The 25,830-nt window shown below is 36.8% G+C and overlaps 1 protein-coding gene across 4 annotated transcripts in view; it reads left to right on the top strand.

The window, feature by feature from the left end:
- lrp8 (low density lipoprotein receptor-related protein 8, apolipoprotein e receptor) overlaps window positions 1–25,830 on the top strand; it is a 160,970-nt gene that overhangs the window by 51,963 nt on the left and 83,177 nt on the right. For all 4 annotated transcript variants that reach the window (XM_079882818.1, XM_079882820.1, XM_079882817.1 and 1 more), the window contains exon 3: window positions 20,890–21,012. In XM_079882818.1, the coding sequence (XP_079738944.1) occupies window positions 20,890–21,012 (123 nt within the window). The remainder of the gene's footprint in view (window positions 1–20,889; window positions 21,013–25,830) is intronic.

Genomic DNA, 25,830 nt, shown 5'->3' with positions numbered 1-25,830 from the left:
AGTGTGAGATCTCTAAGCAAACTGTTTTTGCCCTTATTCATTGGTGTTCAGCCATGAAAACTCTCCACACAATTCCGAAGTCTATGAAGAGATGTCTTTTGTCCCTGTCAAACCCCAGCCTCCACCCTCACCCCACCGCTGGGCTGCGTCCTGCTCCCTGCTCCAGTCATGTCAAAAGGGTTTCCCGCAGCTCACGCTTTCATAGCTCCCTACAGAATAAAACAGGGTAGAACACGTCTCCCTCTGTTCCCTCAGAAAACCGCACACATGGGCCTTTAGAACTTCGGCCCATCAGGAGTTCTCTCACAACGCTGCAGACCAGCACCATGTTTACCCCCATGTCAGTCGTCGTGAAACCAAATGAAGGAGAAGTCAGTGGGTATAGGGAGGTGGGTGACATTGTGACAACCGCGGCGGTCAGGCAGTGGATTCATTTATATTCTAATGTGGGGTAGCCCTGGATACGCTTAGGTGACTGGAAAACATTCAACGAGAGGAAGTGAGCGGACTTGGATTTGGTGAGTGCGCTTGTATAACTACGCGGATTGAAATCGCTCTCACAATTGAAGGTAACTCTCGGTTATCCCCTCGGACAGAAAAAGAGGGGCTGGACTTTTCAAAAAGCAAACATGTATATTTCCCATGGACTTTTTAAGTCTTTGCTTTGTAGACTTGAATGAATTTGCTCACAGGCTCAATGGATAGCGATTATGTGCTTTGTGTGAGATGTGCAACAACAGGAAACATGACAGACCTCACATATGTCAATATATTCAATTCAGTTCATTTCAAGGTTTTTTTTTGTATAGCCCTTTCACAATATAACGTTTCAAAGCAGCTTTTTTCAATGTTACAATTTAGGAAGTATTCTGTTATCAGCCAGAGATGAGTGTATCAAAGTAATGTCCATATGGCAGTAATTTTCATCTATACGATAGTATATGTTTTGGGATTAGTTAACTTCATGTATTCAGTCAAGCAGACATGACGAACTTGCAATTACAACATGTGCTCATAATTATTACAATATTAGCATAATATTTGAAAGTTTTCGTCATCTGAAATCTTTGCAGTTGTCACAAGCAAAAGATGATCATGTGTATTTGGTACTATTTCATCAGATATAATTGTAATACAAGTTTACCAGAAGCCCTATTTGAATGCTTGGCTAAAGAGATCTTTAATCTAGATTTAAACAGAAAGAGTCTGTCTGAGACCTAAACATTATCAGGAAGGCTATTTAGAGTTTAGGAGCCAAATTAAAAAAGCTCTACTTCCTTTAGTAGACTTTGATATATATTTTTTGTACTGTCAAAACTCCAGAGTTTTTTTTTTCCAGAGATATATCCAGCCATACACAATTGAAATGCGAAAATCTTAAAAAAAGGTGTGATTTTTTTTTTATTATTTTTTTTTTTTATATATATTTTAATATTAATAATAATGTCTGTTTGTTTATATGAGTAATAAATAGTGTATATATGTATGTTACGGTTGTTCATACTTTGAGTTAGATGTTTGAACAAACTTATTAAACTGTAGTAGACATTGAAAACAGTTGTGCTGTTTTGTTCTGTTATTGTGATTGCTTAATTAAATTTGTAAATTTAATAACATATTTAAATATATATTCATTCAGATTGGCTGCCATGCGCAGTTCCTCTGGATAAAACATGGCAAAATATATCATAGACTTATTGAAGAGGGACCCAATCCTTATTGGGATTATAGAGGCTTGGGGGTGGATTTTTGGATTTAGGCCAAATCAACCACATAACCAAGAGCATCTTAGCAACCACATAGCAACATGCTAATAGCCACACAAAACACCTTAGCAACTGCATAATAATGCCCTGGCGACAACCCACAACACTCTAGCATTGTGTCTGCAGATGTTGGATGTGCAAGAACCACTTGTCTAGATCTTTTTATTTTTAAGGTGCTCAATAGGCTGATATTCGACAGATGATCCTAATCCTGATTATAAAGTCATTAGTTCAGTGTTAAAATGTTGCGTTGTGATTGAACGTTGTGTGTACAGTGCGTTTGAGTGTTTTTAAAGACCTGTCAGTGTGAGATGTGCTTGTTGTTATTTTTTGCCTTCAGATGTTGATGCATTACACCGATGATTCATGTGATTCAGAGGCGTCAACAAAAAGCCATGTCAACCTCGCTTTCTCTCTTCCCAACCAATCAAGCAGATTTGTAGCACAACAGAGGAGCTTAGTCATTGTGCATGTCCCTCCCACACAGCGTAATGATTTTCATCAGAGCATGAGATAGATTAGCTAAAGAGAAATGATTATCGTGATGTTCGAAAGATCTGAGAAGAGCTCTACAGAAAATGTGTGAAAATCCATACATGTAAAGTCGGAATTCACTAGCAAAGGTGCTGATGATGGATCATATGCATCTTATGCGTTGTGAATACTAATTAGTGAAGATAGATGCAGAATTTGAGGAGTGTTTGATTGGAGCACTTACTGTACGTACGCCAGTTTGATTCGTTAAAGCCCAGTCCATTAACCCCTTTGCTATGATGCTAGAGCCATATGCTGCTAATTGGAGCTCTAATGTGAGACACTAAATGTCAGTCTGGAGCGCTAGTGAGGAGATGATTGTTGGGTATAATGGCTGCATTTTTTTACTTGCACTTGTCAGATTTGAGTCTCATCATCAGTATTGTTTGGAACAATGTACAGAATAACATTGACCTATGCGGTGCTTAAATAGGGGTTTTTATAAATGAAAATGTGCAGGAATCTAAATTCAATATGTACGAAGCCATACGAAAAGAAAAAGTATTTTGCTCTATTAATAAATGTTTTGTTTGGTGTTTTTCAGTGCTTCATTTTGTTTAATATACCATTTATGGCTCAACAATGAGGATGGACCTGTTGCCCTATTAGGCTTGTGTGGTGCTTTGTTACAAAATTTAGCATTTGTTGATTTGTATGTTTTTATGTTTTGCAAACTTAATGCCTTGCAAACTTGTCTTCACTTATTGCATTTTCTGATTTTGAAATCAAATTACATTTTAACATTACACAAGTAAAACATAACATTTAATTATTATGATTATTAAATTTGAATTTGTACGTTTTGTGAACTTTAACTTTTTTTTTCTGTGATGTATTGAACATCATCTTTTTTGCAAAATTTGGTGCATTAAACGTCATGTAAAACATAACATTTAATTAATAATAATAATTAATAATAAAAAAAATTTAATTAATAATTTGTTCGTTGACCTGTGGCAATGTTGCCAAAAATCTAAATCTAAAACAAACCTCAATATATCGAACTTCAGACCTGATGTTGAAGTTAGGAAAAAAGCCATAAATCACATACAAGATCAACACGTTGTGCAAGATGCATAACATGCCATTACACTTACATACAATCAAAGTACTTCAGGTCAGCATGTATTTTGGTTTATACAGACATGATACATCAGACACTGTCAGATAAGTGATCAAAGTGGTTGTTGTCATGTTTCATTTTAACAGACTGTGTTGTCATGTTTCATTTTAACAGACTGTCATGGCATTTTTAGTGTATGTTGTTGTTCATATTCCAATGGTGCCATACCTGATTACATCGAGCCTGCACACATCGAGGGTGCACACATTATAGCTATGGCACACATGGATGCGTGTCAGGGTGAAGTGCAAGCTACAGCTCATGCTAATAATCAGTGTTTATCCTGTACTGCCTTGATGCGTTCACCCTGATGTTGAATAATAGTCGATAAGCTTAATGCATTACATTATTAACAAGTAAATTCTCATTGATTAATAATTTACATGCTTAATGTGTGTGTGTGTGTGTGTGTGTGTGTGTGTGTGTGTGTGTGTAGATGGATGAATGGACAGATGTAGGAATTTCTGGTGAAATATGATGAATGAAAATCATCCACAATCACTACATTCACAGGAGGGACCAGCTCTCCCCCAAAAATAAACACCAACACACACAGTGGCCAGCAATGAGCGATGGCAGAGCTACCACAATAATGCTGTCTCTGCAGAAAAGCAAGGCTGAGACAAACACTCAGACAAAGGAATAAGAGAGAGCGAGAGAGAGAGAGACTGCATTGCAAGTAGCATGAAGGAAATTAAATCATAAGCTATTTTGACACCAGAACCCCCAGATACTGACCATATTAGATGAATGTATTAATGTTGTTTGATTTACATAGTGGTCTAGAAAAAGAAAAGGACACACAAAAGAAAGTACAAAAGCAAAATAATAAAAATTTAAATAAAGATATAATAAAAATAAATAAAGTTTTTAAAGGCTTAAGCAGATGGTTAAAAAAAAAAAGTTTTGTCCATATCATGAAAGTCAGTGGGGTCCAAAGTTGGTGCTGATGTATAAAACAGCAGCACGTCAGGTACAATGTTCTTAGCTTATATATAAACAATACCAAGGAAAACGGTTAATTAAGATTTTTATATTCATGCACCTCTAGTTTAATGATGAAAAAAGTAGTTGTGTGTTTTGGGAGCAACAGAGGTTGGATTTTCATTGCATCATGCTCTGTGAATAAACCCTTGTGACAGTAAATCCTTTGTCACAAAGGAAATAATGTCACAGCATCATTATCACAATCTCCAAGCAAATCAAAGCAGCAGGTTGCTGTTTTTGTGTCTTATTTGCTTGATGTAATGCTCCCTCCTTCCTTTCCAACACTCCATTTGGCGGAGAGCTGTTGCGTTGCGTCTTTGCCGAGTGGTGGAGGACAATTGTAATTTAAATGAATTCTTCCATGTCAGCAGGGCAGATTTGCCCACATCTTTTGTCTCAGGGCTTGTCGCTTTGTCAAACCCACCCCAACCCCCCTCTGTCCTCTAAAGGCGCCCAGACATACATGCATATATTTGTATTAATAAAGCAAAGGCAGTGTTCATTGGTTGAGCACACACTGTGATGATAGGATATGACTGGGCACTAAACCAGATGAAGTCGCTCAGAACTCGCGCACACACATCTCAGAACAAACGAGCAAGGGCTTCATACTGAGATCGGATGTAGTTTATCAGCATGTTGTCTCAAGTATTGTATTATTGCTGCCGTGTAAACCCCCGTTGAGTGCATCAATCACAACAAGTTTATAATCATCACTGGCATGTTATCAGCTTTTTTGCTGTTGCAGAAACAGTACTTTAGCGTTGGCACTCTTCATTAAGCTAGTGTATAAAAGGGTTTTTGTTACATAACAGTCCTTGCAAACTGTTCATCAATGTTTAAGCTATGTGCTGCAGTGTACTAGTTATGTTTGTGTGCCTATGAATACTGTAGCTGTGTATGTGTCTGATATTACGGTCTTAAGCTTCTCTTTACAGTAATGTGCATGACGTGGAGTTAACAAAAAAAATAGAACCAGCACTGCTCTCTTCTTTCAAAGCATCTCAGCTGGACACTTTAATTGCCATCTTCTCTGTCTACAAAGACAGTGTAATGGTATTGTCTTGTCTCTTTTTCTATTTGCCTTGGTCTGTTTTAAGTAGGACCCTATGATTTCCACAATGTTGAAACACATTGAATCCGGTCATTAAAATGGAATTGGCAATTTTGGGATTAATAAATAAAAAGTAGGGACACAATAATTAATCAAATAATTCAAATTGCGATATGAACTAGTGTCTGTGATTATAAAACCAAATTGGTAGTTTTATTAATTAATTTGATTACACCGTTTTTAATGATAAATTTTAATAAAGGGTCTACATGCATCAAAGGTCAAAAAACTGTTTCATTTTCTCATAATATACATTTGCACATCACCACATTTCAATGATTCTCAAACGACTCGTCAGATGAATCAATCTCTCTAAATCCCTCCTTTCCGCGAGCTACTCTGCTCTGATTGGCCAGACAGCTCAGTCTGTTGTGATTGGTTTACCACGTACAGCGCACATGTCTAAAACAAAAATGGCCATTGCCAAAACAATGTCAGCTCTGCTTGTCATGAGGCTTACACCGTAAATTAAACACAGTAACGAACAATGACGTCGATTTTATCATATCAATCCGAGCGCGAGTCCGATGATGAAACCCAAAACTCCATCACAAGGATGACTCGTGCAGGACGTTTCTCTGTGATACACTACTCAGTTTGAGGTACATTATGAGATGTTGCAACTGTAATTCCTCAGCATCAGCATTAACAAGTGCACATCTATCAACAAACCGATTATTTTACTTGTAAGTTACTTAATTTATTTACCGAGTATGTTTCTAATTTATTGCGGTAAACGTGGAAACTGTATCAATAACAATGCATACATTATCCAAGCTTTAGGGTGAATGACTGATGTAGCATAAACGTAGGTAAAACAAATATTGCTCCATGCTTAATCTTTCCTCAAAGTAGTGAGAACGTCAGACAATCTGCATTAATAGACAGTTTTAGGTAATAGTGGCCCACAACTGATTAGCTAAGTATTTCAGTAAGACAGTAATAATGTGAGTTAACCAGTTAGCAGGAGACCTACACAATATAAAACTCAAAACTAAGTATTTTGAACACCATCTTTCAAGAGCAAGCGGTTTGCGAATCCTGCATTGAACTGAGAAGCATTTGAGAAGCAGTCGTCAGTAAAATAAAGGGAACACAGCTAAAGTTTAGGATTATACTGCTGTGGTATCATGGTAAATATGAATTTTAACCACTGATTCTTCACGTGCTCGTCCTTGGGCAGTGGAAAAAAAACTGGCTTTACCTTTACATTGTAGAGCACAGAATCTTCTCGACATGATGCTATCCAGTATCCACAGGAATCAGCTGCAGTGTTTGAGGTTCAAGTTTTCCCTGGTGTCTGCGCAATAAGTGGGTGGGCAATATGCTAATGTTTCATCTTGACGTCACAAGGAAACGAATTATGACTCGTTAGTAAAAAAACGATTGGTTTTATGGTAGTTTGTGATGTCACTACCGAACACCAGCGATTTCAAACCGCGTTTTTAAGACTGTCTTTCGTTTCCTGCAGTTTTAAAGAGAAAATACTCAACAATGGTGTTGACTTCTGAATTTGCACATGGTTTGTCTTAAAGCATATTACAAACACCATATAGACATATAAACAACATTAAAAGCTTGATTTTCACCACAGGGGGACTTTAAAGAAGGCCCACTGAAGTGCCTTGGAACGTGCAGCTTTGTATGATGCGTTGACGTAATTTCCACTGAAGCTAAGGCGGGACATATTGAATGGCTCCTCCCCCTTTTCAAATAGCCAATAGCCAAGAGCGTTTAGTTTACCTCACAGACTGCGCGTCGTACTTGACAGCACCATGGAAGTGAAACACAGCACCGAACACACATCCCCAACCCATATTGCTCCGTGACATGTCAACGGTAGAGATGTCCGGTGGTTCATGAACGAATCGTTCTTTTGAACTGGTTCATTTTAGTGAACCAGTCAAACCAGTTCACCAAATCGAACTGAATCGTTCAAAACAGTTCACGTCTTGAGTCAGCGCTGATCCATAGTTTTCTAAAGTTACTGTCTTTCGGACGTGCCTGACAGTCACTTCGACTAGAAATAAACCAAAATGTTACACCAGTAACTCCGACAGTTCACTGAACTGAGACATGTTGTGCTTAGAGAACTGATGAGCACGAGTAGCTGATACTGAGCATCATAGAGTGTACTACCGAACGCACAGTCAGGTATAGCCGCGGGCGCTTTGGTCAGGTGGTATTTATAACATAGGGGGTGCGCCGGGACACTTTAGATTCTAGAGAGCATTTGATTGGACAGAAGATGTGATGAGAAGCTGAAGTCCGTGGTGACGTCATAGAAATCTGTGATCCATTTTAGCGGAAGTGAGGGTCTGTACGTTTTGAATGCTTATATCTCCTAAATGCAAATTTTGTCATTGTTTTGGAACACACCAGCTTATTCATAACCTTAAGGCTAACATATTCATACTAAGAGCTAAAAAACTTAAATTTTGATTTTCGGGGAGCCTTTAAGGTTGGTGTTAGGTAGTTTGGTCACACTATGCAGTTGCTAAAAAACGTACATTTTGATTTCGGGGAGCCTTTAAGGTTGATGTTAGGTAGTTTGGTCACACTATGCAGTTGCTAAAAAACGTACATTTTGATTTCGGGGAGCCTTTAAGGTTGATGTTAGGTTGTTTGGTCACACTATGCAGTTGTCGTATAAACTGAGAATGAGAGCTGCAAGGTGAGAGAGAAACTGTGGGACAGAAAGACAAGGTGAATAAAATAGAAGGGTAACTTGTTTTGAGTGGCAGACTGCTGGAGGGCTAGTCATTTCAATGGAGAAAAGGAATGAAAGTTAGAAGGAGCTGGATAGGCTGATTGATGTGATTAGAACATTGACCCAGCAAGGAGACTGAGAGACTGTGGGTGGGTAGAAAATGTGTTTATATGTAAGCTATGTGTTAGGAAAGACATTCACGAATAGGAAAATGGAATAAGGACGTCACTGCTCTGGGATGTCCCTCAGCTCTGTGTGTGCATGTTGTCTCTAATAAGGGTATTTGGCATATAGTGTATGGCCTCTAATTGTTTTTCATTTAAACAAATGATGTTCACACACACCTGCTCCATTACGTGCTTAAACACCTGTGTGGCAGTTTGTTCACACATGTTAAACAGACTTGTGCTGCATCAGTCTGCTTCACTGCTAAAACATGACCACATTATGTCAATAAAACGTGATCATCCTGTAAAACTAATTAGGCATTTAAAGCCTTTAAAGACACTTTATCTGGTGGTTCCTAGTGATTAGGCAGTACACATGATGTTTTAGGTCATACTAATATGTAGGTCCTCATGAAATCTGTGGAATTCTGTTTAAATTAATTAAATGTTAAAATGTGTACAACAGATCTTTGAGTACTTAGCTGTCAGAACTTAGATTTAGCTAAAATGCTTACTGAACAAGCACTTTTTTCCTCAAACCAGTTAAGCACAAACCCAACCCTCAGCCGATTGTCAAGATTTCTTCAGTTATGTCAATTACAGAGCTGATTGCCTACACAATGCTGAAACAAATACTAACTTCTAACCCTAACCTTAACCTAGTATAGCTTTGGTTGCACGTCCTGATGGATAGCGTTACTGTTTGATGGGATTGGATCCATCCATGATATTACTGAACTCTTAACTTGAATCCATGAAGTCTGAACTTTTCTTGAAAGGTTACAGAGTAATTGAGTTTACCACTGAAATCGACAACAGGGGTTTTGGGCTTAACTTGTTTGTGGGGGAAATCAGGCAATGAGCACACAGTGTGTGGGAGAATTGTATGAATTTAGGGCGTTCAAATTCTGCAGAGGTCTGTGGATCAGATACTGATTTCGATGTCTCCTGCTAGTTACTTAAAGTTGTTTTTTCGAAGTGTTTTGGTCCTGTGGACTCTCGTTTACTTTTCAGTCAGTATTGGCATAAAATTGTTATCTCTTTTTTTTGTCTTGCTAACGCTAATTTCAACACTAGCACTGTTGACATCTCAGTTTTTATAAGAAAAAAAAATCATCCTTTGAGACTTAAGTCACTAAAGTTGAAGAAACACCCTTAAATTGAAAAGGTACGATGAGATCTACCATTGTTCAGTGAAATCTTGTAATCAAAATTGGATGAATCTCCTGCGTGCTCGAAGCGTCACCTTTGTGAGAGTCTGTTAATAAATTATAATATTTTTGGAGCCGTGGTGTGCCGACCTTCAAGTTATTTATGGCTGAGCACCCACTTTGAGCAATCTGCCTGAAATGTGCGTGCTTTTGTTTTTCGTGTTTCCAAAATCAAATGATTTCAGTAGGAATCCACATGATCTCAAATCTCGCAAATTTGCTGCGTTGACCAACAGAAAGCTGCTTTGTTTGATAGTGACTTCTGTGTAGAGGTTGACCGATTTTACAATAACGATAAATAGGTTGGACCACGCTGGCCAATAACCGATTAATAAACCGATTAACCGATACTGGATGAAAACAAACATTTTATCCTAAGACAAACACATAAAATAGTGCTGAAATAAATAAATAAAAAAACTGTACTGAACCATGAAAATGTACTGTACTTTTTAAATATAAATAAATATTAATTATACCTTGATCAGTCATGTTAGTTCATAGTGCATTAACTAATATTAAGAGATACAACTTTACAATGTAAAAATGTATTAGTAAATGTTGAAATTAACGATGAACAATACTTTTTTACTTTGTAACCTTGGTTAATGTTATAAATGGACTCTTATTGTAAAGTGTTTCCATTTCATATAAATCCATACAGTCATGCTTAAAGATGGCCATCTTTAAATGTCTACACAAAGGCCATGACATTGAAATTCGATAGATATGTATAGTGTATGTATATTCTCACACTTTATTTGCTTCTATTTTAGAACACTTGATGATTATCTAATCAAAATAACAAAATATGTATTACAGTGACAGTTGCTTTTGTATTACAAATCGAATATGTTTCTGCTGCATGAACTTATCAATTTGCTTTCTCACCTAAATATGCAACCGCAACGTATGCATAAAAGCAACCAGCTGGATATAGCCTAATGCAGATATATGTCAACAATCATGACATTTAAACATTTGGGTCGAGCCTGCGTGTGTTTTTGTGTTTTGCATTTTCCACTAATGCAGCATCTAGTCAACAAATTACAGGTTATTACTTTGAAATGAAAACATGTTCGGTAGTGTACTGTATACCTACCGTTTCATTGTCTATATTTTAAATCTGCATCTGAAGTGTCCTGCTTTGTGCAATGTGCAGTAGGTGCAGTTATGCGCTCTCTTAAGGCGGGGACACACTTAACGACAGTAAGGCCGATTATGAATGTAATTTGATACTTACGACAGAGACAGTTGCGTTCAGTCGGTGTTTAATATCTGCTCCAGTCATTGGAAACGGTCTGTAAGTGTGTTTAGTTCAGTCTTAGAATGTTTCAGCTAATCGTTAAGTGTGTCCCTGGCATTACTATATTATAATAGCGGACCCTTCTTAGCAGTTTCAGCAATGGGCACAACTTGGAAAAACTATAGTTTTGTGTTTGTTTTTTTGCCGATATTAATTGGCAAAACCGATCAATAGGTCAACCTCTATTTCTGTGAGCGGTGCCTCATACATCTCTACACTATTGAAAATCTTTTTTCTTTTGTTTGTTTTTTGAAATTTCATCAAAATTACACTAATGTGACTGCACCTGAAACCTCTGGTCCAATTGAATTTGTGTTGCTCTATAATATCCCCCTCATACCCACCACTATGTTTCCTCGCATGCATTCTCACCAAAAACGTAATTTCCCATCTAATTACTGAGAGCCCTCAACTGTAATGTGGGTTTGCTTTGACAGACCCTGACATGATCTGTTTGATTATATTCAGCTTGCCTCAACGGGAAAAACAACAACGCTCTGTGTTTGCATCAACCATGTACCTTCGGGCAGTGGAACTAAGAATGACACTGATTACGTTGCTGCCACCCAAACCATCTTTAATCATAGATCAATTCCTGTGATTCAATTATAGGAAAATATGAATGTTTGATAAAAGAGGGAAATGAAAGGTTGGTGATAAGAGAAAAATAAGTAGAGTTGGGAGTAAAGGAACCAACCCATTGGCCAGTGTAAATATTTATATACTAATGGTCACTATGATTATGCTTGAAATGCTTTTTATGTATTTGTTTGAGGAGAAACAGTGCAGAAATCAATGAAGATAAATAGTGTGGGAGAGAAGAAAAGGACAGCCTGAGAGAAAAAGACAAACATAAAAAAGGCTAATATGCTCCCTTCACCCCTTGATCCCTTTACATTTCCCATCAATGGGTCTCTCTCTGTTCTCTCAGGTCATTACCAGTTGTGCTCAATCCCTTGATGGGATAGGAATCTTAAGAAATTGATTTATTCTGTTTCCAATTCTGGTTCTTTAATGTTACTTTTAAAGAAGAAATATTTGAAAATAAGACATGAAATTCTTACTGCATTTACTGCCTTAAACAGTATGTTGCCAAATGATCATTTCCCATTTCAGTAGAGCTGATATTACAAATCATAGATAAATTTAATACAGAAGTGTTTACACATACTTTTAATGTGGCACAGAGGCATGATAAATGCATTTCCAGTAATTGCCTCTAACTGTAAATTAGGTAAAAGCAAAACACTAAATAATTAATAAGAAATGAATAGTAGATCATGTGACACCAAAGACTGGAGTAATTACTGCATTTAAAAAACATTAAAAACCCTAACACTTACCGACCCCAATCTTTGAATTGTAAAGTAATATATTTATTTGTTGTCGAATATGTCACTGACTTATTCATAAGTGTTTTTATTCAATATTTGATTTGTAGATTTAGTTGTGGCTAGGGCTGGTCCGAATACCGTTTTTTGAGCTTCGAAGCTTCGGTAGTAATGAACATCGAATATTCGAAGCTTCGGAGAGAGGGGGCTGAACATATTCTTCTCTCTAATAAAGGCAGGAATCTCTATGTGTCTGTCTGTCCATTTGCATTTTGATTATTTCGAGAACCGTTCATCCAATCAACTTCACAAGGGAGTGCAGTGTCGCATTTGGTGCAATATATATGGACACGGGAGACGCGACACATTCAGAGTTAATAAACTTTTAGTAAACTACAGAACAGCGCGAGCGGGAACCGGCGCACCTCACGCGGGCAGGGCTTATATGCTCCGAGAACAGACACTGCACTATAAAACACACACACACAGGTCTGTTAACTTAAGCAATACTTTTAAGGTAGTCTAATATTTTTCTGACTAACAAATTACTGACACAGTAAAGGGTAGATTTAAATAAAGAAAAACGAAATTTAAATAAATAAAAAAACGAAATTTAAATAAATAAAAACGAAATTTAAATAAAGAAAAACTAAATGAAGTTAAATTAAAAACGAGATTACGGATAATAACGAGTAAAAATGCTAATACATTTTGTTTCTATTATTCTATTTTCCGCAATGTCAAAGCAACGCAGCTTAACCCAAAACACAAGCTCAGGCATGCACTTCGGTCCATACAAAATCCGCTGTTCTGCGCTCTAGCCAGAGAACACTCTCCATTGCTGGAACACTTAGGCGTCGGTTCTATTTCTAGTATGCACGCGTTTTCCGCGTGGCTCACGCAGGCAGTGTGCAAACTCCAACCTGTTAACATGGGAGCCGAAATAAAAATGGACACGCCACAGCTGAGACGCTTACGCCATGCAGCCAGTGTGTCGCCGGCCTTATTCAAGCGCGAATGAGAACCGTTTCGCGGGGGATCCCAGGTGTGCAAAAAAAAAAAAAAATATTCGAATGTCAAATTTTCAAATCGAATACCAACCCACCGAACAAATATTTGAATATTCAGGTCCAGCCCTAGTTGTGGCACAATAGTATTTAGGTACTTTAATGTTTTGTCTGCATTGCCATAAAAATACACATCCGAGAGCCAATAACAGAACGGAAAGTCAGGAAAATAATTTGGTCCAGAAATGTATGTTTTTAAAAATGGGACTGTTCTGAATTTCAACCCGTTCTCGGTTCCCAACCCTACTCCTCTCTTATATAGGCTAATGCTATATAATGGCTATGCCATTCTGAACTGCTGCTGTAAGGACCCAAGTCCAGGTTTGCATATTTCTGCATGGATTAGTTGCATTTAAGAAGTTGGTTCTGGATCAGCACTTCAGCAAAACTTTTATATCCAGCCAAGTTGCTGACAGCAGCAGTAGCACTATGTCTTACCACCAACTCCCTAATGCTCCATTCAGTGGGATGCCCCTGTGCCACTTGGTCTTTCAAATGGACCTAGTTTCACACTGCATTTATCTTTTTTCCTCTTTAAGAAGGCATTGTGCGATTCCAGAACAAACTCCAACCAGACAAAATGCTCGATTTAAGCTTTTCACGTGTGAGAGTTTATTGACTCAGGAGTGTTTAGGTGCGTGTGCAGTCAAAACTGCCTCCCTCCGTACCTCTTTCACAGAGATACTCAAATTCCTTGAAGTGTTAAATAAAAAGGCGAGAGAGGTGTCTGATGAAGGCGCTTTCACACAATCTGCATACAGAAGCAGTGAAGGCAGATGAGATTAGTGAGTGGTATTGAGCTGTGAAGCGTCAGTGTAAAGCTGTGCTCACAGGGCTTTATCTGCTCACTTCCTCAAAGGAGTTCAATTGTACCCTTTGAAATCCACCTGGGTTTCAGGCTTAATCTTGTTGTTACCTTTGCAGGCTGTTTGCTTATTATTTCTAATTTTATTCCAGCTTCTCTGTTTTCTTTTTTCATCTTTGCACTGCCGCAGTTGCAGATACCACAGTTTCTAAGTGCAAACACTAGAGGTAGAGGGAAACAACTATACAATTTCAGAGTACTGCAATATTTTACTTCATGATACTGTATCAGAAATTATGTTTGAAATGAATCAGGAGCAATAAATACTGATACAAAAACATAAGAAATGTATTTATTATGATTTTTATTTGATATGCACATGGAGCAATTTACACTGAGTTGTGTATTTTCAGTAGATCTGGTTCATGTTGAAGAGCGGCTAATGAGTTATTTTTTTCACAATGTACTAGCTCTTAAAATATAAATGAGTATAAGTGTCAACATCATCATATTATGTCTAAAGGATTGAAGTTTGTCTGGTAAAACATAAGCTTATTGATGCAATACAATCAATCTGCTGTTTTATTACAATCATTACTCCTGTTCAGAGCCTTCTGTAAATATTTAGTTTATATGTAGTCTTATTTAAAATATATAAAATATTTAGCAGTGTGTCAAGTTTAACTTGCGCCATGCATGCCATGTAAAAAAAAATGTTTTTGTATGTATGTGGGGAAAAAAATATTCAGGACAATTTTTTTCCAAAAGTAATCCCGCAAAATTGACATACCTAATCATATTGTATAACCAGGTCTCCACTGTTTCCCACCCCTAACACATAAAATTAAGGATGTAGTCTGTGGCCATCATTTTCCTTGGTGTTTTCTGGATGTGCTGGTTGGCATTTGATGTTTTATTCTGTTTGTGTGTTTGAAAGCCATTTTCTCTTTGTGGTTTCAGACTGTATTGTATTGACGTCTGCACTCTTTGTAGTTCATTGGCAGCATGTGAACTGACCAATATTACATGCAACTAGCTGTCTTTACATAGTACCATATGGGGTGGTGTTTTCCCTCCGCTATTTTCCATATTTCTCTGTCACTGACTGTACTGTTTCAATACATTCCTTTGACACTTTATCTTGTTCTCTTTCTCTCTTACACATGCTCACCTGTAGGAATATGACTGGTCTCAGCATGCAAGAGACCTTCACAATGCTTTTCACCTTTCACAGTTTGTGTGTGCTACATAAGTATAGGTTATTAAACAAGTGGAGTCTCAAACAGTACTGTGATAATACAGGGAGTAAATCTTACAGAACTAGACAGACTGTAGTGGGAGGAAATTTAACTACAGTGTGTGATTTTGTGCACTGTGTTTATATTTGTCTTTTGTCTTTCTCTGTGTGCAAATCAAGAAGAATGGACAGCCTTACAGTCCATACTAGCATATTATTTTTAGACTTAATGTAAAGCTTATATAGACTTGTGTAAAGCTCTGACTTAACGACCAGAGCTTTTTATATTTCAAACAAAATCATCACAAATATTATTTCAAATATTCAATATATTGCTCAGCCTTCATGCCGTTGTGCTTGATGTTACAAGATTTCATCTGTTTCGAGAGACTGAAACAGACAAGAAAAGAAAGAAATGGAACCTACCAGAAAAAGGTGACCTACTGAGGCACCTTTTCTTCACAGACTCCATTTACGATTATGACCTGTCCATGTTTATAGCCCTGCTCAAGATGACACTGCGATTGCCTGATCCTATAATAGGTGGGCTCTCTTATCTCAAACGAGTACTCAGAACCACATAAACCACAGCCAGTCAATCACAGCACCTTTCCAAACAGCATTCTACAGACCTCTGATCTGGTATAACTGATTTATTTCTTACAGCTGCTTAGACTATTGAATTTTACATGAAAATAACAAGCATTAGACCAGCGGAGAACTAGAACCCTATACTGTAAATGCCGCTTCAGAAAACTGTTAAAGTGTTAACCGCCTTCAGGCTTCAAAGTACGCAAATAAAGCAATAAAATGCATTGCTCATAGTGTTTAAGTAGCTCTTTAGACCATTTGAAGCGATGGAATGACAATTTTCCCATCCGCTCCAATGCTTTTTTAAATTGCGTTTGTAATTCGTCAGTTATCCGGGAAACCAAAGGTGTCAAGTATGTTTAGACTGTAGTCTAATGTTCTCTGTGAAGTCTTGGAGGAAATGGTTTGTGAAAATTGAAGGACACTGTCCTTGAGCTGCAGTTGTGTCCTGTGCAGAAGTGCTTGCAGCGGACACAAAGAGGTCACCTACTGCTAGCCATCACAGATCAGCTATCCGTCAGTAATCAGTAGGGTTGCAAAATTATGGGAATTTTCAAAGATGGAAACTTTCCATGGGAATTAATGGGAATTTAAGGGAATTAACAGGAATTTATGGGAATAAACGGGAATAAACAGGGAATTTTCAAAGTTGAGGGTTGGCTCTTCATAGGGAACTTAAATATAGTTGAGGAAAGTATATTTTAGCATAATCTTGACTAAAACAAACAGATGCCATTCAAATACACTTGAATATCCATGCCATTCCTCAATCACATGCACATAGCACACTGCTTACTGCATGGCTATTGAGACCACACCCCCTACTGGCACTGTGCATGCCTCCATCACATGTACAGAAGCCCAAAGCACAAGACTATTGAAGGCACACATTTGACTACAGACTATTGAGCCTGTGGACTAAACAAAGTGAAGTAAGTTTTGATGATATTATGGGGAAATATATTTATTAAATATTTAAATTGCAAATATCACATACAAATGTATTCATCTAGTAGATAGCAAGCTGATAAGTTAGATGCTAAATAAGATAGCATAACTTTATTTACCACATAAGTAGGGCTGGGCGGTATGATGGTATATATCATTACCGCAGAAGAAAATGTCAACCATAACATATTTTTTTTCCGTGTATACCGTAACATGTAAATAAGTAGGCGTGGTTAACTCGCGTGCAGCGTGCGTGAGACTGAGACACTGATATTTGTCAAAGAAACATGAAGAATGACCAAGAGGATCCACAAAAGGAATTACGTTTTCGAAATTAAGGTGATATTTTCGGGGGGGGGGGGGGAGGCGCAGAAGTCAACTAGAGCAGTGCAGCACACTGAAAGTTTAGAGAGCTCGCAATGGGGCTTACTTGACAACAAGTTCATATATCAATATTCAAACGAATAGAAATAACCTTAAATAATGTATCTATCCGTCTCTTATGTGTACAGTTACTTTCAGAGTGGACGCGCAAGCGGTTGCCGTGGTAATGAATATTTCCAAAATTCCCCAGCTTAACTTCCCATGGAAATTTACCGGAAACTTTCCGGAAATTTACCGGAAATTTTCCGCCCCTTTGCAACCCTAGTAATCAGTGTGGTCTCTCGAGCATGGGACCTTGGGAATGTCATGGCTTTGCCTGCTTGCGCAGTAAACTCACACACGCATCTCTTGCTTGTTTCTACACACTAATACGCAGGGGGACTTCCTGGAATCGAGTGTGTATTAAAGCGTCAGCAGGAAAATAGAGAAAAATAACATTTGCACAGTGGCAGGCCTGATGTGTAGATATGTGATGTGTGATGATTGTTTTATGTCAGAGCGTGTGCGCTCGTTGTTTGCATTTTTTTTTTTTTTTTGGTAAATCATTGGAATTCAGTCTTTGATTATGTATGTGTGCCTAGTGTGAGTATCTGCAAAACCAACACCTGAGCTCGCCAGTTTTCTTGACCCAAAGCAACATACCCCCATGTCACACATCAGCTTCCTTTCACCCTCCAAGTCAGCAACATCTGGCAGTTTTGTTGCTGTGGATAATTGTAGGCATATTACAGTGAGGCAATGTTTATTGACTGTATGCAATTGTCTTGAAGTATGGTACTGTATTTCTGTGCATCTAGTGGCACTAGTAAAATAATGTTTTATGTGTTTTAAACAGTTTCCTAAACAGTCCAACCGTTGCTTCTGCTGCTGTTTGGACAAATAATATTTTAAAATATACAGTAGTCAAAGTGGATCAAAAAAAGTTCATCAAAGTTGTCCTAATACAAGAACGGGTATTGTTCAAAATTCATGTATAATTGTGAAAGGTTTTGATCCACTTCAAATGTTGACTACTCTACTTTATCTATCTATTTATTTATTTATTTAGATTTTTATAAGAAAGAAGTTTACATAGTCTGTATGTTTTTTTGTTTTGTTTTTTCATTTGACTTGTATAGGATGTTGGCTGTAGGCATTTGTTATTTATTAATTTCAATGATTCACAGTAGGTCTACATTTTGTGGTTGTGGGATAAGAAAGACTGTTTTCTACATTATATATAATATAATATAATATAATATAATATAATATAATATAATATAATATAATATAATATAATTGGGGCCCTATGATTTTGGGCGAAAATGCAGAAATTGGTGATAAAAATGGAATTTACTGTATAACGTGAAATGTCACAATGTTAGCAAAATTTGGATGAATAAATCAGAAATATAGGGCTGTGTACACTTGTTCAAATCGTGGACTAGTGACCTGTGAATATTAAATATTTGGTTTGGTTTACTTTGATAAAATTATGAAAATTATTACTATTGTACAGTACTTCTCAAAGTAATAATAATAATAATAATTTTAATAACATGTTTATTAAAACGTGATTTTTTTTTAATGAATATCACACTTTCATGCATGTTTTAATTTAAACAGTAAACATCAGGTTTCAAAATAAACTTTTCAAATAAAACATTTTAATTAAACCATTAAAACAGAATCCAGAACATTGTGAATTATATGTAGTTACTGGTATCAGCCAAAATTTCCATAGTATTTTGTGGAGTCAACCTATGACTGGCTTACTTTAACATTGAACAGAATTACACACCTCACCTTCAAGAAAATTAATATTATGTTCAGCTTGAAAGAAATGAAAGGTGTGACAAGGTCAAGCTTTGTCCTTGAGATAAGGCTAGTGAAGGATCTTTGGTAATTAAGTGCTGCTCATGGCTCACTAACCACCTCTCTCTGTAGTCTTCAGAGGTGTTCAACCCATAACATAGTGGCTCTGGTTCCAGAGGGAGATAAGGGGCTGGGGAACATGGCCTCATGATGTGTGAGTTGGTAAATCTCTATGCTTGTTTCAGTGTAAGGTAGCTTGGCTGGGGAGATAGGGGAGACTTAGATGAAATCCTCTTGTTCTGATGGGAGGCAAGGGCCTGGGATTTGATCACCGTTGCAGAGAAGAATTTCACAGAATATCTCTTTCTTTCTGATCTGTTGCAACTCAGTGACTGTTGGACAATTTTCTGCTCTTTTGGTTGGTTTCATGATTTTCACACTTTTATCTGTTTGACTTTTTAAGGTCCCTATATTTTTCAGTGGTTTTTTAGTATTATTTATATACTATTATGGTATTTATAAATATATGGAATTAGCTTTTATTCAAATATTTTTAGTTTTATTAATTTTGTGCTTTAGTCATTTTTGTGTGAATTTTATTTAGCCTAAACTTTTAGTTTTATTAATTTTAGTACTTATATTTACAGGTTTTTTTCCAATTAACTTTTTTTTAATTAAACAATAACAAAGCTGTTTTATATTAGATTTTTATGGGTAAGTATACACTATTCGTCTTTTTTGTACATTTGTTTGTCTGATAACATTTGAAAAGTCAATGTACTGTAATTGACCATATTTATGTTGCTATAATGCCCTTTCTTGGCCCTACTGTGCACAGTCGATTTGGTGCACATTTTTCACATTTTTATCAGGAGGAAATACAGTAACTTGCTCAGCCTCTTAAATAACTTTCATATCTCATTTTTATCTGATAGCACAAATAATATTTTTCATAGTTTGGCTCCATTCTGTATGTAACCTCCACTTTCTGTGGTCCAATTTGTTGCCCATAGTTTGTGGCCATGTAGTGAGTATGATGGTCCAGCTGAATGATTTACTGTAGGCATATCGATTGCAAGGAAAAAAACAGAACTAATATTTGGTATACAATAATAGTACACCCACCCAAACCAGGCATTTACATGTGTTCAATTGATGCACATGATAAAAGCCGAACATGTGTTAAATCACTGTGTCCTCTCTGACTGAAAAAGCTCTTATTGGTCCCCCTCCCAGAGAGCTGACAACATCATCAATTGCTCTCCCTTCAGGCTCTTTTACCCCTGCTACAAATTTACTGGACTTAAAGCAAAGCAGTCTTTATCCTCACACATACAAAAACGAAAGTATGGTTCATAAATTCTCAGTGATGTGTACCTGGGTGTTTGTAATTGCTCCCAATGGAGCTCTGTGTTCAATTCATTCAAACTCTCTTCCCAATTAAACTATAAACGCGACAAGAAGAAATGACAGAGACACATGGTGCACTTAGCCTCATAGTGCTTGTTGTTTGTTGTTTGACTCTAAAGCAGGAGTCTTTTACTGCTCAAGACTTTATTTCTGAACAAGAACAGTTGTTATCAAGTGCGAGTCTACCATTGTTTCTCAAGTGATCCAATTTTCTTGCCGTCTCCTGCAGATTTAGAAGCGTGGAGGTTTGTTTCATTGTTGTTGAAGTAATTCCACCTTCCACTTAAGCTTGACATGTGAAAAAGCAGGTCCATCTGAACTAAACTTTAAATTTGGTTTGCACCAAAACCTCTTGTGTTAGTGTATATGCCCCTGTACTTACCTTCCTCTCTTTTCTTGAACAGCGAAAAAGACATGTGCTACGACAGACTTTGCTTGTAAGAATGGGCAGTGTGTCCCGGCTCGGTGGAGGTGTGATGGAGAACCGGAGTGTCCAGATGGTTCTGATGAAGCAGACTCCACCTGCAGTGAGTACAGTGAGTGTTTGTGCATGTGTTTTTATAATGTTGATTCTGATTATTTTTTCAGGGTTCCCACAGGTCCTTGAAATCCTTGAAAGTTTGTGAAACTGGAAAAAATATTTCAAGGCCCTGGAAAGTTTTTGAAAATAAACATAATAGATACAGGTCCAAGAAGTTTTCTGGAAAAAAATCTATATTATTCACTCCAGTCCGCTAATGTGTTATTTGGCCAACACTTCATGGCCTATGCATACTAGCTTGCTTGATTTACGTTAGTGACGCGCATTTACACGTTACGTTAAAGGAGTAGTTTACTTTAAAATGAAAATTAGCCCATGATTTACTGTCCCTCAAGCCATCCCAGGTGTTTATGATTTATTGTTTTCAAAAGTACAAAAAATGTGACGCTTTGAGCGCTGTTGAGCAGAATCGTAAACACCTCTGATTGGCTACAATGGTCAGCGGTTCAAAAACATGTTGTAAATATACATCAATGACGCTCTTCACCCAGTGCTTACACAGATACACACGGGAGCGTTTAAAAGCAGGCGTCTGACGGCGGACCGGCTGATTGTGTTTTCAAAAGCTCCCGCTCCCATTTTTAAAAAAACGTTCAAACAGTTCCGCGTGCTTTTAAACACTCCCGTGCGTTGATCATTGTAGCCAATCACAGACTTATCTGATGAGCGCGTGAACACAATGGCCAATCAGAGGTGTTTACGATTCCGCTCAACATCGCTCAAAGCGGCACATTTTTTAAATTTCAGTACTGACTTGGTACCGAAGTCGGTACTTTTGACAACACTAATATGACTTTCTTCTTTCAGACGAACACAATCAGAGTTATATTAATAAAAACCCTGACGCTTCCAAGCTTTATAATGGCAGTGGATTGCAACCATTGAAACCATCAGATTGAAGCTCAAAAAAGTGCATACTGTACATCCATTATAAAAGAACTCCAGTTTGTGAAAGAAAAATATTAATATTTAACACGTTACAATGTAAAATAGTATAAAAAACATAATAAATCACAACTTATGCAACTTATGTCATGGCATAGCGTAAATATCTGCAGTACGTCTCATTACTCGCATAAGTTGCGCTTTACACTTAAATCGAATCCGTATGTTCATTTTGACGGAAGCTAGTTATTTTACTTTATAAAGTTTAAAATCTGAAAATTTTTCTTACACAATCTAATCGTTTTGCTTCAGAAGGCCTTAATTAACCCCCCGGAGCCGTGTGGAGCACTTTTATGATGGATGGATGCACGTTTTTGAGCTTAAATCTGTTGGTTGCAATCCACTGCCATTTATAAAGCTCAGAAGCGTCAGAGTGTTTATTAATATAACATGGCTTGAGGGTGAGTAAATCATGGGTTAATTTTAATTTTAAAGTGAACTACTCCTTTAAGTGTTTCCCGTACTTCAAGGTTTTTCAAGTAATTATTCAAGTAAATAATCAGTGACTTCAAACAAATAAATAAAGAGCAGCGAGTAGCTCTTTAAAAGGAGCACTTTATTTTGAATCAAAATGTTATCTTGATAAAGTAACAGGAAAAGTCAGGCTTATAGCAGTGTTTGTTGGCAAATAATTCTTCTGCACGCATTATTGCTCATTTATTTAAAATAGGATTGATTAACATCATTTGGAATTCCCACTTTAGGCTTCTACTTTCAAAATCAGGTGTAAATACTCACATTTTTGCATATATCCTTATATTTAAACAGTCGTCTTTGTTTTTGTAAACCTACTTGTCATGCACATAAACCAAAATAATGCTAGTGGAGTTTTGACTTTTATTTGCATGCATCCAGTTCTTTTTAGTTTGTTTTTCTACCAAGGATCGCCTGTGGCTGTTTGGCAATCTCAGTAATTGTCATTTTAAGCTGTGGACTGAGCCTTTCTCTCTGGCCATGTGATGTGATTTTGCCGTTGGCTGAATTAGGCTCCAGCTGCTAATTGGCAGCAGTAATGCTCACTCTCCTCGGCATACTCACTCACTTGTGTACTAGTAATTTGTATTGTCCACTCAGATCACGAGCAAATCACATTTTTACCCATTCTTTGTGCTCTGATTCAGTTGTTACTTCATTACTGTGGCAGTGGCAGTTTCTGGCTCACTTTTCTTTCTTTGCCAATATCCGACATATAGTGGAGCTTCCAGTTCAATGATCACAAGATCAGATCTACTGTGATTTGACTCTTTTTTTCCCCCTCTGGCTACAGTATCCTGGCCAGGAAGGGAGGAGGGAGATGTAGGCTATGTTTGGAAATGTATACTGCAGTGACATAGTGCTCACTCTAAACAGTATGTACATTTTCTGTATGCATATAATATCAAAATGACCGACCACATTGCCAAAATGTTCAGTTTGCAACAGTGTAAACTGTGCTCAATACTGTATCCCACAATCCAATGCATTTACCTTGAACTTCCCTTGTGAATTTTATAATCTTCTTTTTATATAGTTTTTATTTTATTTTATTTACCTATGACTTAATTTACCTATGACTACAATTAGTTTTGTTTTTTTCACAAAATGGAATTAAAATAAGTAAATAACAGTTTTATTTTAAAGATGATCATGTATGCACAATAAATAAATATCAAATCGGTTATTGGCTGATATAAGATATTAAAAAAAAAAAGATTTTGTATTGATTGATTTTGGATATTTATTTAATTCTCGTTTTCCCAGTGTTTACGTGTATATTACCTTGCCATCATCTCACAGTCACTTTAAAGTTAATCATTTCAAAGACTATACATTTTATAACTGTTAAATATAAAATAAATATCCATTGTACTTTATAGTGTTATGTCTAAACTCACCTACACTTTAAATAACAAAACAACAATTGATTTTAGTTTTTAATATTTTAATTTATTTATTATAAAATGTTAATATCAGAAATGTATCTGTTGTTAACCACAACAATCATCGACTTTCCGGTATTGGCCAGATATCTACCAAATAGCAGATACCAAAAAGATATCTAGTGATATAATAGGTCATGCATCAGGGTATGGTCTTGTGACAACAATGTAGCATGCTACTATGATTTTTTTTTTTTTTTTTTTTTTGCATTTTGTCCTAACAATCATTATTATTGGGTACATTCTTCTTCCTCTCTACTTCTGTATGTTCATATTCTGGATGTCTCTGAAAATGAAGTGGAATGATAATGACAACTGTGCCATAAAGGGATGGAGGTTGTGCTAGTTTCAAAGCTCCCACCCACAGAGACCATCACCATGATGGACAGGTGTGAAATTATGTGTGTTCTGTAACATCTGTCTCAAGTATGATGTGGATTTCACCACCAAATAATTTTTTGCAGAAACTATTTTTGCTTGATTTGCTTGTTAATGTCCATCCAAATCAGCTTACATGAATATCTAAATGCTAATCCAATGCATTGAGATAAAATAACTTGTATGGCTTTGAGACATACACACAAATACATAGATATATTCCCACTAGTCCAAGGTCAAAGCTTGCAGCTGTATCCAGACACATTTCCCAATATCCCTGGTCTGTGTTAGATTGCTTTTCACAATTGCTCTTAGCTTTGTTTGGTGGCCTCTACAGAGGTTCTCCTTCTATCAGAGCAAAGTCACACAGAGTCACATGAATCATAGTTCTTCACAGCTTCTTTACACAAACCCCTCTTTGTGCCTTGAATAGGTCTAGATTCCCCAACATTAGCCTCCCTCTGGTAATGCAGAGTATAAGTACTGTCATACCATTACAGCGGACTATCATGTTGTGCTCAACCTGGTAATATTAAGTAATATTGAAAAACGACCCAGGCTCTGTGGTTTCTCAGTATGGCATATCTTGATCAATGGGAACAGCAGGGCAGTCATTATGGTTGCATTAAAACGTAATAAACAGGAGCATGTGGACATGACTCAGGTGCTTGTAAAAAACTGAATCTGGGATCATATGCTGGCATGATTATGAAAAATGAGATGGGTACCTTGCCTTGATTGGGTGGTTATTAATCAGCTTGATGAAGTGTGTGTGTGTGTGTGTGTGTGTGTGTGTGTGTGTGTGTGTGTGTGTGTGTGTGTGAGTGAGTGAGAGACAGAGAGAAAATTGGGGTTGAATAAAGGGTTATTTCATGGCCCCTCCAGCTGTTGTGGGACGGATTTGCATATACTGTAGGATCTCTGGTCAAACTGTTTACCTTTTATTGTTACGCTTTTTTTATACAGACCTAGACAAGAAACTTTGTCATAGTGAATTATAAGGAGCTTAATTAGTGGTGCTTGTTAACGCAACACGTTTAAATTTTTTTTTTTTTTTTTTTTTTTTTTTAATACTTTTAAATGCTACTGTTTTTTCAGCAGTCATTACTATCAGTGTCACATGATCCTTCAGAAATTATTTTATGCTGATTTGGAGCTCAAAAAACATTAATAATTATATCACAGTTAAAGACAGTTGTGCTGCTTAATATTATTGTGGAAACTGATACCTTTTTCAGGATTCATTGATGAATTGACAGTTCAAAAGAACAGCATTCATTTTAAATAATTTATTAAACAATTAATTAATTAATTAATTCGTTTATTTATTTATTTTTAAATCAATAAATAAACCACGTAGAAATGCCCTTTCGACCAACCAGTGTACCCTAGTAGCCACATAGTGACATCTTAAAAACAAATATTTCCTTAAGAAAATGTTAAAAATGTAGTTTCTTGATATGCTTTAAAAGATTGGATATTTAAACAAGTTTCATTTTTACATTCTGTACTGGAACTTAGCATTTGAGTGCTCCACACCTTTCAGCGTTGATCGAATCCAG

The sequence above is a fragment of the Squalius cephalus genome (genome assembly GCF_949319135.1).
Source record: "Squalius cephalus genome assembly, chromosome: 10".
NCBI lineage: Eukaryota > Metazoa > Chordata > Actinopteri > Cypriniformes > Leuciscidae > Squalius > Squalius cephalus.
The sequence above is the reverse complement of the archived record's forward strand: the minus strand, read 5'-3'. Positions and strand labels throughout refer to the sequence as shown.